The sequence below is a fragment of the Brachyistius frenatus genome, unplaced genomic scaffold (genome assembly GCF_029030835.1).
Source record: "Brachyistius frenatus isolate BFR_SWC_R1_liver_20210118 unplaced genomic scaffold, ASM2903083v1 Contig_42, whole genome shotgun sequence".
NCBI lineage: Eukaryota > Metazoa > Chordata > Actinopteri > Embiotocidae > Brachyistius > Brachyistius frenatus.
In genome coordinates this window covers 825,501-841,855 of record NW_027210641.1, presented here as the reverse complement: position 1 = coordinate 841,855, position 16,355 = coordinate 825,501, and the positions used below count along the sequence as shown (strand labels likewise).

The 16,355-nt window shown below is 39.0% G+C and overlaps 1 protein-coding gene across 2 annotated transcripts in view; it reads left to right on the top strand.

Moving 5' to 3' along the window:
• LOC138623151 (voltage-gated inwardly rectifying potassium channel KCNH7) overlaps nucleotides 1-16,355 on the top strand; it is a 38,697-nt gene that overhangs the window by 15,799 nt on the left and 6,543 nt on the right. Inside the window, exons 4-13 of one of the 2 annotated variants that reach the window (XM_069702470.1) lie at nucleotides 768-1,208; nucleotides 2,486-2,697; nucleotides 4,297-4,722; nucleotides 7,309-7,708; nucleotides 7,912-8,111; nucleotides 10,530-10,782; nucleotides 13,113-13,318; nucleotides 13,494-13,581; nucleotides 13,740-13,901; nucleotides 15,108-15,264. In XM_069702470.1, coding sequence (XP_069558571.1) covers nucleotides 768-1,208; nucleotides 2,486-2,697; nucleotides 4,297-4,722; nucleotides 7,309-7,708; nucleotides 7,912-8,111; nucleotides 10,530-10,782; nucleotides 13,113-13,318; nucleotides 13,494-13,581; nucleotides 13,740-13,901; nucleotides 15,108-15,264 — 2,545 coding nt within the window. Of the gene's footprint in view, nucleotides 1-767; nucleotides 1,209-2,485; nucleotides 2,698-4,296; nucleotides 4,723-7,308; nucleotides 7,709-7,911; nucleotides 8,112-10,529; nucleotides 10,783-13,112; nucleotides 13,319-13,493; nucleotides 13,582-13,739; nucleotides 13,902-15,107; nucleotides 15,265-16,355 lie in introns of those variants that run through there. The other variant, XM_069702469.1, reaches the window with a different exon arrangement.

Genomic DNA, 16,355 nt, shown 5'->3' with positions numbered 1-16,355 from the left:
AAACTTGTCGAGTGTCATGCCTCTATTGTAAGTGGCTGTAGTTGTAACATCAGCACATTTGGCCAGGGAATGGAAACAGATGGCAATGATGTTACATAAGGAGGTTGCTGAGGGATGGAGGACTCACGAGTGAGACAGGGTTCACTTTCACCGCTCTCTATTGTTAATGAGGCAAAACTTTTACTTTGTCCCAAGGGTCATTAACTGTTGCCAGTGTCCATTTAAAAAAAAATTGGCTGTGTAAAAAAAGGTGTTCTTGTCTCAAGTAAAGGAGGCACAATAAGGAAAAGTTTTGTTTTCTCCCGTCTATTTGCACTAAAAGGAGAGACAGTATGATGTAATATAGTAACAACAAATCTCTTGCACTTAGTCTTCATTTTCAAAGATCAGTGTAATTAAAAAAATAAAAGATGTGGAGCACTAGTTACAGAAATTGTTGCAGAACTGGCAAGAAGTGTATAACGGGATGAATACATTATCCTGTAACAGATTAGTTTGAAAAAAGTAATCATAGCATGTCACACTTATGAAATCAGGACCAAAATCCACAATTTCCATCATTAATTAGACATGTTTCATGTTTGACCCTTGACTGAGGGTATGTGATGTGAGTCTCGTGTTTTTCAGGCTGAAGAGGGCTGTTATCCAACCATGAATCTAATTGCTCATTATGTAGGAAAAGGATTTTGGGACAATCCTATTTTTTAGTGCTGTTCACTGAAAACTTAACAAGGTTTTCTCTAATTTCATCTCAATTCAATTTTTAGGGAGGAGTAGATTCTTCCGCTTCCGCCGAGCCGCTTTGAGCCTAATGAATACCAACAAGCAATCCCTTCCACAAGAGGACCCAGATGCTGTCCTGGTGGACTCACCCAAAGAGGATGAGGACTCGGTGGCCCTGGAGAGCTTCCCCTCACCCAACAAGAGCATTTGCAGTCCCATTGAGGCCAATGACACGCATGCCCTCATAGGCTCCAGCCACCACTCTTCCCAGGCCAGCGTGGGTCCTGAACCACTTGACCATTCATCGCCTAAATTCCCCTGGGAGAAGCTGTACCAGACAGAGCCACACCAGTCCTCTACCTCGCTGTCAAACACCTTCCCCAGAGACAGCATTAACAGCATGAGGAGAGCCTCATCAGTCCATGAGATCGAGGGCTATAGCTCTAATTCCAAAAGCATGTTCAGGGTTCGGCACACAGGTGAAGGTACGTACTGCAATATGTGCTACAGTTCATATCTCAGTGATTACTGCATGATACTGTCGTGGCCCAACAACACATTATGATTGACAGCATTATAATGTAGGCAATCGTTAACTCACTAATAAGATAGCTGGGTCAACAAAATAATGCCAAATAGAGTTATTTTTCTTATCAACCTTTTGTATTTTTAAAATGTTTCTCCTTTAGTTACTCTGTCCACTAAATGCTGCCTTTAGACAATAGTGACCATTTCAGAGGTAATCATGTATTCCCGCCTATGATTTCATTGTTCAATCAGCATGAATGCTCCTCAGAAATCCACTTTGGTTGAAAAGGTTGAGTGGGCTTACTGCACCTAATTATGTGACATGATTGTGTACTTAGACCAGTGAAGTCATTTTGTCACATCAGTTGTCTATCAAATAATGTAATAATAGTAATAATTATTATAATGTAATCGCATACACATCGTGTCTGCTGTCATAAAATGCCACTCAAAACATTGCCTGTGGATTAACTTGTGTGAATCCTGTAGATGCTTATTATCTGATAGTGAAATAACTATTGTTCAAAGATACTGCACAGCCAGCCAAAAAGGAACATCTGATTCTTTAGACACTTTCTCTGTGCTCAGAAACTCTTCGTTGCCACACATGATATTCCATATAAAATGATTTCAGTCAGAGATGTACTTCTGCCGCATACACTTTACTTGATGTATGCATAACAGAAGAACACAGTATAGGTCCAAATTTTTCAAAGCTTGTCACAATTTCCTCAATTTTTTTTAATTTGTTCTAGTTTACAGATAACTTCAGTTCCCAAAAATATTAGCCAGCTGTGTTGTTGTGAATTTTCCATTTGCAGAAGAAAATAGCAAATAATCCGCTGTAGTTCCCCCACTGATGGCAGACTACATTAGTCAGCTGTGCTGTGTAAGAAAAGTATACGAGGCTATAAATAGACCTGCAGTAAACAAGCTCTACTGTTATGTCAACCCTAAAACATGGAAATGAGGTATAAAAATCAGCTCCTTTAATCTTATGTACTTTCATGCATACAAACCTGAAAAATGATTAATCATTATTTCAATAAAGTGTTAATCGATATCTCAAACTCTGCTCACAAAATGAATTTTATCGGCACATTTATTTTGTTCATAAACAATATTTACATCTAGATTATTTGCATTTTCAAAACGTATATCCTCAGTGTCGTTGAGTGAACCAAGATGATTTGACCGAGAGCACTCATGTGAGCTCTCTGCTGTGTCCCGCTAGGCCCTTTCAACCATGTGAAGTCCAGCCTGCTTGGCTCTACCTCTGATTCCAACATCAACAAGTACAGCACCATCAACAAGATGCCTCTGATTGCCCTCAACTTCTCAGAGGGGACTGATAGGAAGACTCATTCTCCTCCGACATCTGAGAAAGCCATCATAGCACCAAAGGTCAAAGACAGAACACACAACGTCACAGAAAAAGTCACACAGGTGGGTTTAATAGTTTTGTATCATACGGGTCGTACTGTGGCATCTAGTCAAACTCATCAGCTACCATTGGGAGACTTGGGGTTCAATTCTTATTCATCATTAGGCCTGTATTTCAAAGAACACAATTAGCAGTGTTTGTAGGTGTCCCGTGATGATTGCTGATGGTTCGGATGCCTCCAAGGCAGGTTGTGGGTGAGAGTAATACACTGATGTCCAGCACATGTTAGATATTTTTTGCTGGCAGGTGAAATAAAGCAGCTGGTATTTCCATGTGCTAGTGAGGTAGCTCCTGGCCCGTCTGCTGACATCCAAAACAACAGTGGAGAAGTGACATTATCCTGGAAAAGGCATTCTTCTCAGAGAAAGTGGGGATAATAGTGAGCTGCAGGTAACTGATTCAGAAAGGGTGAAAGAAAATTCCACTGATCCCTTCTTGAAGAAATGTATTATTTAATATCGTTTTAAGTCAAAGTTTCATGACATTTTAAAAGTCAGCATGGATTCAGTGTTGTCATACGGTAAAAAAAAAAAAAAAAAAAAAAAAAGGTCATATTGTGTCATAATTCCTTTCTGACGAGTCTGGCAGCAAATACCAAGGAGAGCTAGACATGCTAATATTCATCAGTCAACGCCTAACTATCTAATACACACGTTTCATGATGTAAGGCAGAAAGCCAAAATTGTACATGCTCATATTCTTGGGCTTAAACTTTTCTGTCAAATAACAACAAGTTTTTATTTAGAAGGAAAACAACAGTACAGAAAAAACATTGCTGGTAGTACCTGCAGGCAACGTCAGCAACAACCAAGCAAAAACAGAAGCTCAGAAACCTTAAACCTCTTTCGACGCAGCTTTCTCATTCATAAATGAAAAAGAACCATCACAGTGATTAAATGCTTTCCCTCCCTGCTGACTTTCATTTGGAGTTCGGAGACACTGCAGAGATGTGAACGCTGCATCTGCTTCCTGACTGCTAGCATGGGGAAATCTATAATTCATGCGTTGAAGATAGGGTAATGTGCTGAAAAGAATAGAAAGACCCGGTGTCCCTCATCCTCAGTCCTACACTAGTTTATGCCAAAGAGAAGCATCTCTCTTTGTATGCCACGGGTTATTAAGCCAAAAGCAGGGGACGGCGTGGCCTTCCTGCTGAATAATTTACCATCTGGCCAGAGATCGATTATGGGGGGAAATTAAAACAAATGTTTGCTTACAGAAATGTAAAATAATACCTTTCAGTACAAACCTACATAGCTTATCATCTGAACAGTAAAGTGACTTTTCCGAACGTAATGCAATGTACCTCTTGCAAATGTAGAACAAGTTTGCGGCACTCCCATTATTCATGGTGCCTGGACAGAGACGTAATGGCTGCCTTTGCCTAACACAGTCTGACTGCAGAGGACACATCGGGTGTCACAACTGCTGTCAGTTCAGTCAGTCAGTTGGAAGTCTGAGCTGTATAAATCACCTTGTGGACTTGGGACCATCTCTAATCAATTTATTAGGGGGCGAATCATAAAAAAGAAAATAAAGCTTTAATAATATCGGTGAATTTTGGCAAGTAAGAGGTTGACCCTGCCCTACCTCTCCTCCAGGTACTGTCACTCGGAGCTGATGTGCTGCCAGAGTACAAACTCCAGACAGCCCGCATTGACAAGTTCACCATCCTCCACTACAGTCCCTTCAAAGCTGTGTGGGATTGGCTGATCCTGCTGCTGGTCATCTACACAGCAATCCTCACTCCCTACTCTGCTGCTTTTCTTCTCAATGACCAAGAGGAGCAGAAGAGGCGCGAATGCGGATACTCCTGCAGCCCTCTTAACGTGGTGGATTTAATGGTGGACATCATGTTCATCATTGACATCCTCATAAACTTCAGGACCACTTACGTAAACCAGAATGAGGAAGTGGTCAGTCATCCAGCTAGAATAGCAATCCATTACTTTAAAGGCTGGTTCCTTATAGACATGGTGGCAGCAATACCCTTTGACCTTCTTATCTTTGGCTCGGGATCAGATGAGGTATGTTATCTTTAATTCATATATTGTTTTTACCTGGTTTTTTTTACCCTCCCACAGAGTTTTACTGCACATCCCCCCCCCCCCCAAGCATTTTCTAACTCCAGACTTGTGCCCCTGGGCCACGACTTAAAGCCTGAATCTTTCTGTCTCGGCTCTGAAAGGATTACTTGAAATTACATGTTATTTTTTCTTTTTCTCTGTCTTTCTTTCTTTTTTAATTTTTTTTATTTGTATTTTTTTGGAATGGTCCTCATTCTAGAATCCATTTACACGGATTAATGGCTTACCAAATGGCAATCAATGATGCATTTATGTGAGGAGCAAGCCAGCGGGGCTGTGTGCACAGCTTACATGCAGATGTGAGATGGCCATTGGTAGGCTGGCTGCCAGGCCTGCTGGCTTGTTTGTTGGTAGGATATGTCCCCTAAGGCTCTGGATCCACTTCAGGGCTTTATCGTGCTTTGTAGGCACTCCATTACACCAGAAAAGCTCCTGATTATAAACCATAATCATCTTTTCCATCACTGCTGCTGAGTCAGTTCAGTGAATGACAACAAATCAAAAGGAAAATGGACATCTGTTTCTATCGCAAGACAGTAACGAACAAAACAGTCCTGGGACATTTTGCACCGTTATTTCCCAGTAAAACATGTTCTCATTTACCTTATCAAGACTGTTCGCCACAGCTCACTGGATTTTCAATTGGAATTGTTTTGTTTTTTGTTTTTTTATTAAATAAAGAGGAAATACTAACTTCTTTTTTTTTCCAGGTCTTTAAATAAGTTGACATATACTGTGATGACATGGCGATTAATGACATCTATTTTCAGACCGAGCACACAAAGTCCCCCTCCAACCGCATCCTCATTCAGAAAATAAAAGCAACCGAGATAGTGGCAGATGGTTTTCACAAGGCTCATTTAATTTAGCAGCTTAATAAGACGGTTTTAACCTACAAGCGCTTAAATAAACCTTTTGATTAGAGTAGTAGTCGAGTTGCTTTCAAAACAACTTAGCCTTACCAAAAGATTGAACATATTGTGAAAAGCATTATGAAAAACTGGCATCATGCAGTGTTTTGTGAAGAACAATTATTATAGAAATAGAAACAACAGATTTATTTCACGCTGTTTCACTGCGAATCTGATGGAAAAGAAGTTGAGTGCTTTGTCCCAACTTGAACCCCTAAATGTTGTTCCCATTAGAGAAGAACAGAGAGAGAGCTGCTAAACAGCCATATTACATAATCGCCTGTGCAGGTACATTTAATACTTTAATATCATTCAATTCAACTTTTGATACTGCCGATATTTAAATGTAGGTTTTTTGGTGTTTTTTTTTTTAGTTTCTGGTTTAGATAGAGAACAAGAATAAAATCCATCACTAAAACATGACTACTTTATGATCAGCTGAGAAGCACACAAATGCAGATTTAATATCAAACTCTGCGACAATTGGTTGTTTCACTGTCAATCGACTTGCCAATATCCCTAAACCCTAATATTGACCCTCCCATAACAACCAATGACTGCCAGGGCATCCCACATGCTCCCGCTGATCCAATCTAACAGCCACCTTAAGAAAAAGTTAAAAGTTGGCTTGTACAGTTTTCTTGTTCAAAATATAATTAATTAATATTTAAATTAAGTGTTAAACACAAAAACATTGGTTATGACCTTGACACCAAACAAATGTGTTGCGTCAAGTTCATACAACATTGGCACAGCCAGATTTCCTCCGTTGTTGATTGAAAAAGAGTGCAAAAGATGGTCTTATGTTACACTATAAAAAGGTTGCAAACCTTATAGACGTACACATATTCTTGCTCATGGCATTGTTGTAACAAAGGCAAATTCAGTCAGCAAAGCAAAATAAAAAGATTTTAAAAAGCCAGTTTTATTTACTTGTGGAGATGCTAATTTCTCCCCAAAAAAAAGTGCTGGCAGTACTGTGAATGACAATGCCGTAATATTGGAAAAATTCAAACTAGCATTTCAACAACTTTTATTTTTTTTCACCCAAAGATCTGGATTAGAAAGATGTCGAATTCTTTCTCTCCTTTGCTTTACCTATAATAGAATATAGTATGAGCAAACTGCTTCAGAAGAAAAGTGTCTTTCTTGCGTAGATATTGACTTCATTTTCAAAGGTCATTCTGTAACTGTCAAGTAAATAAACGTCCACACTAATGGAAATGGCAGTGAGAGTTGTTAAAACATTTCTTGAAGACACAAAGGCAGCTACAAAACTCTCTGGGACTCATCAAGTGAGGGACACTTCTGCTTCGGGTTGAATAAATGAGAATTTATCTGTGGTGTCTTCACTCCTCTGTTAATTTGCCTTTGACCAAAGAACAGTGAGGAGCGGCCATAATAGGGTCTTTGCCTTTTTGTCTCCCTTAAGGAAACTGATTGTCTAAGTTTGTGAAGTGACTCTTGATTCGTCACAGCTTTAGATTTGTTGGTAATAAAAAGAAAACATAAGAACTTTTTGTATGGTGCAGAAATGTCCAACACTGTTTAGTCTGACACACTGATGTTCAAACTACCATTGCTGTTACTAATAAACTCCCTTACTCTACATTAGACCACCACCCTGATTGGCCTGTTGAAGACAGCCAGGCTCCTGCGATTGGTGCGTGTAGCCAGGAAGCTGGACCGCTACTCTGAATACGGAGCTGCAGTGCTCATGTTGCTCATGTGCATCTTTGCCCTAATTGCCCACTGGTTAGCCTGCATATGGTACGCTATCGGCAATGTGGAGAAGCCCTACTTGGAGCACAACATTGGCTGGCTGGACAATCTGGGCGTGTCCATAGGGAAGAGATACAACTACAGCGATCCCAGCTCTGGTCCTTCTATCAAGGACAAGTACGTCACGGCTCTTTACTTCACCTTCAGCAGTCTGACCAGCGTAGGCTTTGGAAATGTTTCTCCAAACACCAACTCGGAGAAGATCTTTTCCATATGCGTCATGTTGATTGGCTGTGAGTATGTTATGGTCTGTTTACAAGAAGTATTTCTATTCAGTACAATCTTATTCTGTTTTTTTCATCTGGCACTGCACTGCGCTGTTTATAGCAGGATTTGTGCACATTCATTCAAATGTGTGTCTGTGGATAGGCAGCAATAAACATGCAAATCTGTCTGGTATGTAACTCACCTTTACTGATCACTGTCTGTATTTCAGCCCTCATGTATGCCAGTATTTTTGGAAACGTCTCTGCCATCATCCAGAGGTTGTACTCGAGTACGGCCCGCTATCATGCTCAAATGTTACGGGTCAAGGAATTCATCCGCTTTCACCAGATTCCCAACCCACTGAGGCAAAGGCTGGAAGAGTACTTCCAGCACTCATGGACGTACACGAACGGCATCGATATGACGACGGTAAATAACAGAAATCAACACACTGATCTGTCACCTGAAGGAAATCCAACAAAATAATTGATTGCACTGAATGATCATAGAAATAATGTTCAATCTGTGCAAGATTCTAAAAAGAGCTTTCTTTTTCTTGTGTGCTTTTCATCTGGATTAACTTCTCTTCATTGGTAAGAGCAGGAGGTACATATTTTTATTTTTTGAAATGTTCATGGCTAAATCATGGTCAATGTTTCAGTACCGTTTAAAATAACAACCGCATCATCCATCTTGCTATTAGAATTGTTCATGCTTTTGCATGATTTCTGTGAAGTCATCAGAATTGTTTTACTATGAATGCATAACGGTTTTATTTGCAAATATATGATCAGTCATATCCTTTGCTTTAAACCTCATTTTTATCAGTATTTGTAGGTAAATACATGGTACAATTTTACTCATTTGACTTTTACTGCACGCTGTAGTCCATAACAGTTATCATGCATTAAAAATCTGCATATTTATTTATTACATGTTGAAGTAAATAAACAATAATTACCATAACTTTAAGATGGTAACAGAAGTGAATGAGGCAATTTCTGTAATTGTTGTTTTACAATAGCTTCAAGAAACAAGAGAAGCCATTTAAGGCTAAATAATAATAGCGCAGATTAAATGCGTAATAAAAAAATACTTTTCCATGAATTAGCCATTCATTTTCTCTATTTTTTACCATGTATCTACCTTGTAATATTTAGGGTTTAATAACCCAACAATATGAGATATACTTTATATAGGAGTGAGATAAAGTTGAGATGAGATTTTTTTTCGACTTCAGCTATTTGTGTGAAATAATTGTGCATGCCGTCAATTGTTCTTTTAAGCGCGATGCATACTGTACATCAAAAGTATGAATCTAATCCTTGAATCCCCCAGATAAATGGATCTAGGGTACAAAAATGGTGGCTTTTTTGTAGCTTGCATTTATCATACAGCATGTTTTTTTCCTCCCTCCAATAATATGTGTTTCTAAAACTGAGCATACATTGTGCTGTGTGTTTAGCTCAAAGGGGGGTTACGTAATTCCTGCTGGTCTTTATTTGATATACTGTGGGGTTCAAAAGTCTGAGAACAATAGGGAATAAACACCTATTATGCATTAATTTCCAAAATAATACAAAACTCGTATTACAAATGATTATATATCTTATCAGCAAAACGTTGATCTTTTAAAAAAAAAAAAGAAGAAAAAAAAAAAGCTTGTTTTTCGCATTGATGACAGCATGCAATTGATCTGGTGTGGATTCCACATTTGTGCATAAACCATGTGATGCATGATTACAAACTTCCAAAGAGTGCCTTGTGATATGAGGAATGCTTTTCCCACAGTGCGCCCATAAAGGATGAATGGGGCTGAGGATTCAAGAGTAAATCCTCTTTTTTTTCCAGTCATCCACTGTGAAATGTCTCAGTCCACCCCAAGCGTCTGGCTTCGTTTCCCCTCCTGAAAAGTGGTTTACAGACGCTACTTATCCTCTGAGGCCAATTCAAGACACCCTTGTTTTCACATCAGTGTTGCTTTAGCAAATTTTGTATCTGTAATGAAGTTACTTTTCTATCTCCCAGTGAGCAGAGTGCGATGTATTGATCTTTTGATGGTGTTTTAGAGTGCCATGCACTGCCCCCATAGAAACCTTCATGATCTGATGCTGAGAAACATGTTTGCGTAGAATTACAATTTGATATCTTACACTTTCACTTCCTTCTATTGCCAGGTTTCCTACCATCACAATGCTCCTTTATAAGGAATGTTATTCTGAAAACATGGGGCGCAAGTATAACAGGCGAACAATGACCGCAAACTTGAAAAAGCTTCATCAAATCCACCTGATTGTCATCTGAATTCTGTTTCAATAGAAGTGATACAATCCAAGGAAACCTGACTTTTGTACAAAGAAGTTAACAAAGTCAATACCACAAATTTGATTACTGACCTGGAAATAGTGCAAAATCTTAATATACTCATTTTATATCATAAACCTTTTGATTATTTCCAGGTTTACATGGAAATATGAAATATTTCTGATGAGGTCTCAGATCTTTGAACCCCACGGTACATGAAAACTCAACAGTATCAGAAGTTGTTCCATGTTGATATCATTATGATTGTCATCAATCAAAACCATTTTTACATTTGATCTCGTTTTCTCTTTCGATACAGGAAATATAATGCATCACTTTTCATTGTGTTTAATGGGTCTATGACTCCATAACATGTTTGATTTCATCCTGTGTCTAGATATCTGTGGTACTATCATGCCTAATTACAACTTCTCTTAGTAAAAGTACATTGATTTTAACACGCTGCACACATGTAAATACTTCTCTGAGAATATCGACCAAATATTTTGAGAACTTCCCTCACAGATTTTCTCTGCACCACAGGTGTTGAAAGGTTTTCCTGACTGCCTGCAGGCAGATATCTGCCTTCACCTCAACAAGAATCTTCTGGACAACTGCAAAGCTTTCCAAGGGGCCACCAAAGGCTGCTTGAGGGCTTTGGCAATGCGCTTCAAAACCACTCATGCACCTCCTGGAGACACTCTTGTCCACGGCGGCGATGTGCTCACTGCTCTCTACTTTCTGTCCCGCGGCTCTATTGAGATCTTGAAAGATGACATCGTGGTAGCCATCCTGGGTAAATACAATCCCTTGTTGATTTTGTTAGTGCTGTGTTGCAACATCCAGACGTAAATTATTTAGTTAATCTGATATGTTGTCTCAATTACAATAAGTAACCTGGGAAGCAGGTGCTAATTGATTGGGAGTCTGTGATTTAAATGTATTTTTAAAGCCGTCATTGGCAGAGTAAACTCCTATTTGTCAAGACAGGTTGTGTTAGTTTGACCTTTGCTGGTGTCCGTCATTAGTATTGTGAATGTAGTGGAGTCTGTACAGTACAAAAAACCTCCTTCTCTACCAAGATAACTGATCAACCATCGAAGTCCATCGCCTCCCTGTTGTATTGAGGATCTCAGCAGACTGGCTGTTGAATGTCAGCACCAAACAAATTAAAAACCCTTTTTCGACAGTTTTTGGTCATGCTGAAAAAAAAAAAAAGAAAGAGTGTTTGAGGGGGCATATTATTCTGATGTCAATGTTTATTTTGTGAGTTTGCTTTAGTATATAAAGCATCTATTTATTGAAGTTTTGTTTTTTAAATCTAATGGAAGCAAATTCAGGCGAATCTCACACATGTAAATTCCAGGTACATGGTTGTTTTGGACATATGTTGATTTAGTATGAGAGTCTAAGTTAGAAAATTAAAAATAACTTGTTAAAAAACACAGAATGTGCCATTATGTGGGTTTCCACCTTTCCTTTCCTGTGAAAGCACCCGGGTGTTTCTCTGGTTTGAGACTGACATTTCTATTAACTGGCTACATGAAAGGTTGTTTGGCAATTTCAAAGAACACAGTGAAATAGGTGCCACTTCTTTGACAGCACTGGGAAATGAGTTAAAGCTGTAGGGATTATTAAAAACAAGGCTAAAGTTCTGGCTGAAACAACTGCTATCTCTGTTTGAAATTGTTTTTTGCCTTAGTAATATAATGACAGTGAATACTCAATATTCTTATTAGAATAATAAGTATTTATTTTTTTCTTCATGGGTGAACTGTTGCTAGGCGCTCCGGGCTGAACCTGGATTCAATTTGCCATTATTCATGAGATGAATGCTCTCTGAAGCTGCACCTGACACAATGGGGTTTAAGCTTAGCAAAAGTTGCTGCATCACACAAAACACATTATTAACAAACACGCTGGAAGAGCTGCTCATCGAATAGAGCGAACAATTTACATTTCATACAAACAAAATGCAGCATCAGCTTCCTTTTTGTTCCAGTTTGTTTGAGGAATCTTGTGCATTACTTCATCTGCTCTCACCTATCGAACTGCTCTGGCCTCTAACATGGTAGTAAATCAGCCCAGAGTGCTAAAGCATTTTTCTCTTGTAATGATATTGACTCCAACAAGGCTAGTCACATTGTTCCACAGATGAGGAATTAGTCTCTTACACTAATGACTATCTAAATCCGTGTGGTGAGAGCTGCATGTAGGGGACAGATACAGCTCTCTGTGTGAGGCTTTCCTCTGTGGTAGAAAGGTGTCTGGTGCCTGTTGTGAAGGGCTCACTAGCAGCCAACGTATCATATCTCTTTCTCTGCAACCCCTGCTTACGCTGTTGGCATTTACTGAACCCCCACACCAACAAAGGGATTTTTCATGGTGGCCTTTAAACCAGACCTCTATGTACTTTGCAAAATGGAGCCGTATTTCAGCAGAGGAAACGCTTTTATTCCCCAGTCTGAAAACTAAGCCGAAGGTAGATTTTTACGTCTTTATGGAACTGTGCTGAAGAACTGGCTTCATTATACGATTGCCATTATTAACACAAACATTTCCTTTGAAGTGCAAAACAAGTAAAGTGTGTCAATCACAATCAAACCCTCCTTCTACCCTCACATCAAAGTTGTTTTGTGTTGGTAGTTATTCCTCAGCATAAATACCAGATCAAAGATGGAAGACAACTGATGCACATGCCTTGGGAGAACATCTACACAAAGACGAAAAGTTGTCTGATTTTCATTATCCACAAAAACAAACATATCTGCTGCTCTGCAGTGAAAGCCCAGGAATCGTTAGATATGTCCCCATAGAAAACACAACTTAAACTCTTCTCTATGATACACGTTGTTAATTTTAGAAGACACTGCTGGTTAAGGATGGGAACTGAACTTCCATACTTTTATGGTACTGACCAAATTTCTTTGTTTAATGAATTCTCTTAATTCTACAATTAATAATGCTTCCTCATTAAAGTGTTGATAGCCAAAACATCCACATTAACACATGTATTTTAAAACAACAAATTTTGCTATGTTTACTCATGAGTTAATCTAATCAGCATCAGTGAGCCACAGCATTAACCTGATGAGATCATGCATTATCTATGTGTGTCATGACTAGGAAAAAATGACATATTTGGAGAAATGATCCATCTGTTGGCCAAGCCTGGGAAGTCCAATGCTGATGTGCGAGCCCTAAGTTACTGCGACCTGAGCACCATTCAGAGGGAAGATCTGCTGGAGGTGCTAGACATGTACCCGGAGTTTGCTGATCACTTCCTCAACAACCTGGAGCTTACCTTCAACCTCAGAGATGAGTCTGCCAAGGTAGGTAATATCAAAACGGTCTAGGACCGAAATATTCAATTGTTGGTGTTTAACAAGTATTCACATTTTCAATTACTACAGTTATATTAGAATATATTTATTTTTTATGATTCAGAATGAATTAAGGTTTTTCCCACTTTTTTTTTTATCAATTAACTGATTGTGTTTTTTGTAGCCTCCCAGTGTCCAAGGATCAGATTCAGATGGCGAGGGCAATAAAAGCACAAAAAGAAGACTCTCTTTCACACCAGATGAATCCAACGGTCAGTAGAGATGAACCTGCCGTACCAGCTTGTTCAGCACTATTTGTGGTTGCAACTTGTTCTTTGTTATTGTTAAGTGAGTGGTGCTCAGTGAGGCCATGTATTCTGTATGGAATATAGTGTTATTCCACTGACTCCAGTTGATTGCTGTTCTACAGGAGAAAACAAGGAAGTGGTTAACGATGTTCAAAGGGAGGGAGAATCTAACTCGTGCCTGAAGGGATGTTCAGTGGTCCTGGGTCCCTCTTCACTCAACGTACCAGTCCTGGACTCAGTTCTTATTGTTGGAAAAAGCTTGGACAGAAGACCATCTTTTGAAGGTAATAGATCTTTTACAGACAGACTGTAATTATGTGGGTCTCATCTTTACTGTTTTGAGAAAAACATGTAGTATGTTAGTGGTTACTGGTTGTTGCAGGGCAAAAACATAATGGCAGTGTTGGAAAGGCAGTGAGGGATCAGGTCCTTGATGCTGCAATAGCTCCTCCTATTGGGTGGTTGGAGAAAATATATGGAGGGGGCCGAGACCTTCCCCAGGCTCCCAAGGCTGGTTTGAGCAGATTCATTGGTTTAAATCAAGTTGCAACCTCCAGGGTGGAAAAGGAGAGGCAACACTGAAGTAAGAAAACCTGCATTCCCTGAATGGCCTATTTTGTCGTCCATCTGCACCATCACAAACTAAAAACTCAACAGGGTGACTAAATATAATCACCATCCAATTATTGTACACAGTTAGTGGAAGATTACAAGGCTCACAAAGTTTTTATTGCATGGCTACTGTAGTTAATAGCATCCGATGTTTTCATGACCACCCCAGTACATTTCAACACTAGCCAATTAACTGACCCATTTTTCTACAATAGAGACATGACTATGATCCAGACAACAATTAGGAGACATGATTTTCAAGATGAAGGTATCCAGCCTGTATAAATGGGCCAAGCTTAAAAGACATGAATTTTCAATAATAAAGAGTGTACAGTATCTCTTACTATGCTGGTATCGTTAATACTGATTTGAAATGCAGGTTAGTCCAAAAGAGACATTACAGAAAAGTGCATAACAAAAGATCATTTGAAAATCAGTGTTTTGTATGGACATGGCATATTCCTTTGATAAGACTCTCTAAACAACAAGTGGGGAAATAAATCTGCTGTGACAGACTGAATCTATAGAACTCATCGAGCCAGTACAAAGCCACCTGCACCATCCCATGAGATAGTTTAATCACAGAATTAACAATCTCTGTTTAAAACCACAAAAGATGCTCAGCACATATCACTGGACTGCAGGCCTAATACTACCATGTGCCCGACAGAGATAACAGTGTTGGTTTGTCACTGGAAAACATTGCAATGATAATTCTCCTGGTACAAAGCCATGATAAATTACAACAAAGATCCTACACGCAGCTTTCTTGTGGAGATTAATTACATTCTATTTTAGTGGTGTTTTTGTTTAGTGATGACGTTGTGCTGACCCACATTGGATGGACGTAAAGCATGTGTGTTGGTTTGGTTCTCCAGATCTGTGCTGTGATAAATGGGCCTGTAAGAAGCCTACAGCCTACCTGGATGAGTCAGCACATTTCCAGGACCTGAGAGAGGACGATAATTCTGCCAGTGAAATCACATACGGAGAGGTGGAGCAACGCTTAGGTCAGCTTCAAGAACACTTAAACAGGTACATATTTCTTAAAGTCAATATACAGATGGTTGATCTTCATCTTACTGTCATGAACTATGAATTAGCCCAGAATGTGACCTTTACCAGTTTAAAGTATACCTGCGTGTTGTTTTTCTTCTTTTCAAGCAACATATTGTTCCAAGTCTAAATGATAGTTTTTCTTTTTTATCATTTTCGTCACTGCTCATGAGATAACGTCAGAAAGTCTTTGTCTTCGATGGCCAGTTCAGCAGTCTTGCCTGCAGGCCGTATCAGATAGCGGTTATTATATCTAGCCAGGTTATATCTCTCAGGCCACTTGCAGAATAATTGTAACTGTACCAGATTAAGAAAGAGCAGATTTAGACATAAATAAATTCCGAATGATAAACTGAATGATTGAATATTTAGTAACACATTCTGCATAGTGAGTACTTTTGCTTTTGACACATTTGGCTGATAACACTGCATTAATAGGATTTTCAGTGTAGCACTTAAGTGTTTTTACATTATTGAATATCTACCTTGATGCAAGTAAATGATCTAAATATTGTTTCACTACTGTTTGAAAACTGGTTAAAATAGCTCTCAGTTTTTTGGATCAGTTTCTGAGCCAATTTCCACATTTTCTACTGAACAAGCACAGTTGGAAATTGTTTTCATCAAATTCCACTCGGTCAAAAGACAATATGGTGACTTGATCAGAAACTGTAATTTTATCGTACAAGTCACTTTTCATATAAGCGTCTGTGCAGCTGTCGTCTGCACCGTATAGCAATAGATGCACCTGTGTTGTCTATTTATGTCTTGTAAACTCCATCAACTACAACAAGGGAAGCCAGGAGAAAAAGCTCACCGTTGTTGATCAAACCCACAAATGTTAAAGAAATATTTCACCCGTGCAAAGATGGTCTTTGTACAAAACCTGAGTGTCTATGCAATTCTCAAGAAGGCCCCAAAGAGGCTGAAATTTAGACATCTTGAATATTTCAGGTACATTAACTGGTTTAAACATTTAAAAGGAATGGAGTCTTGTGACTGAACATTTCACTTCATGTATAAACATCTTATGGCATCACGCAACTTTTTACTCTGTATTCTAAGTAAGT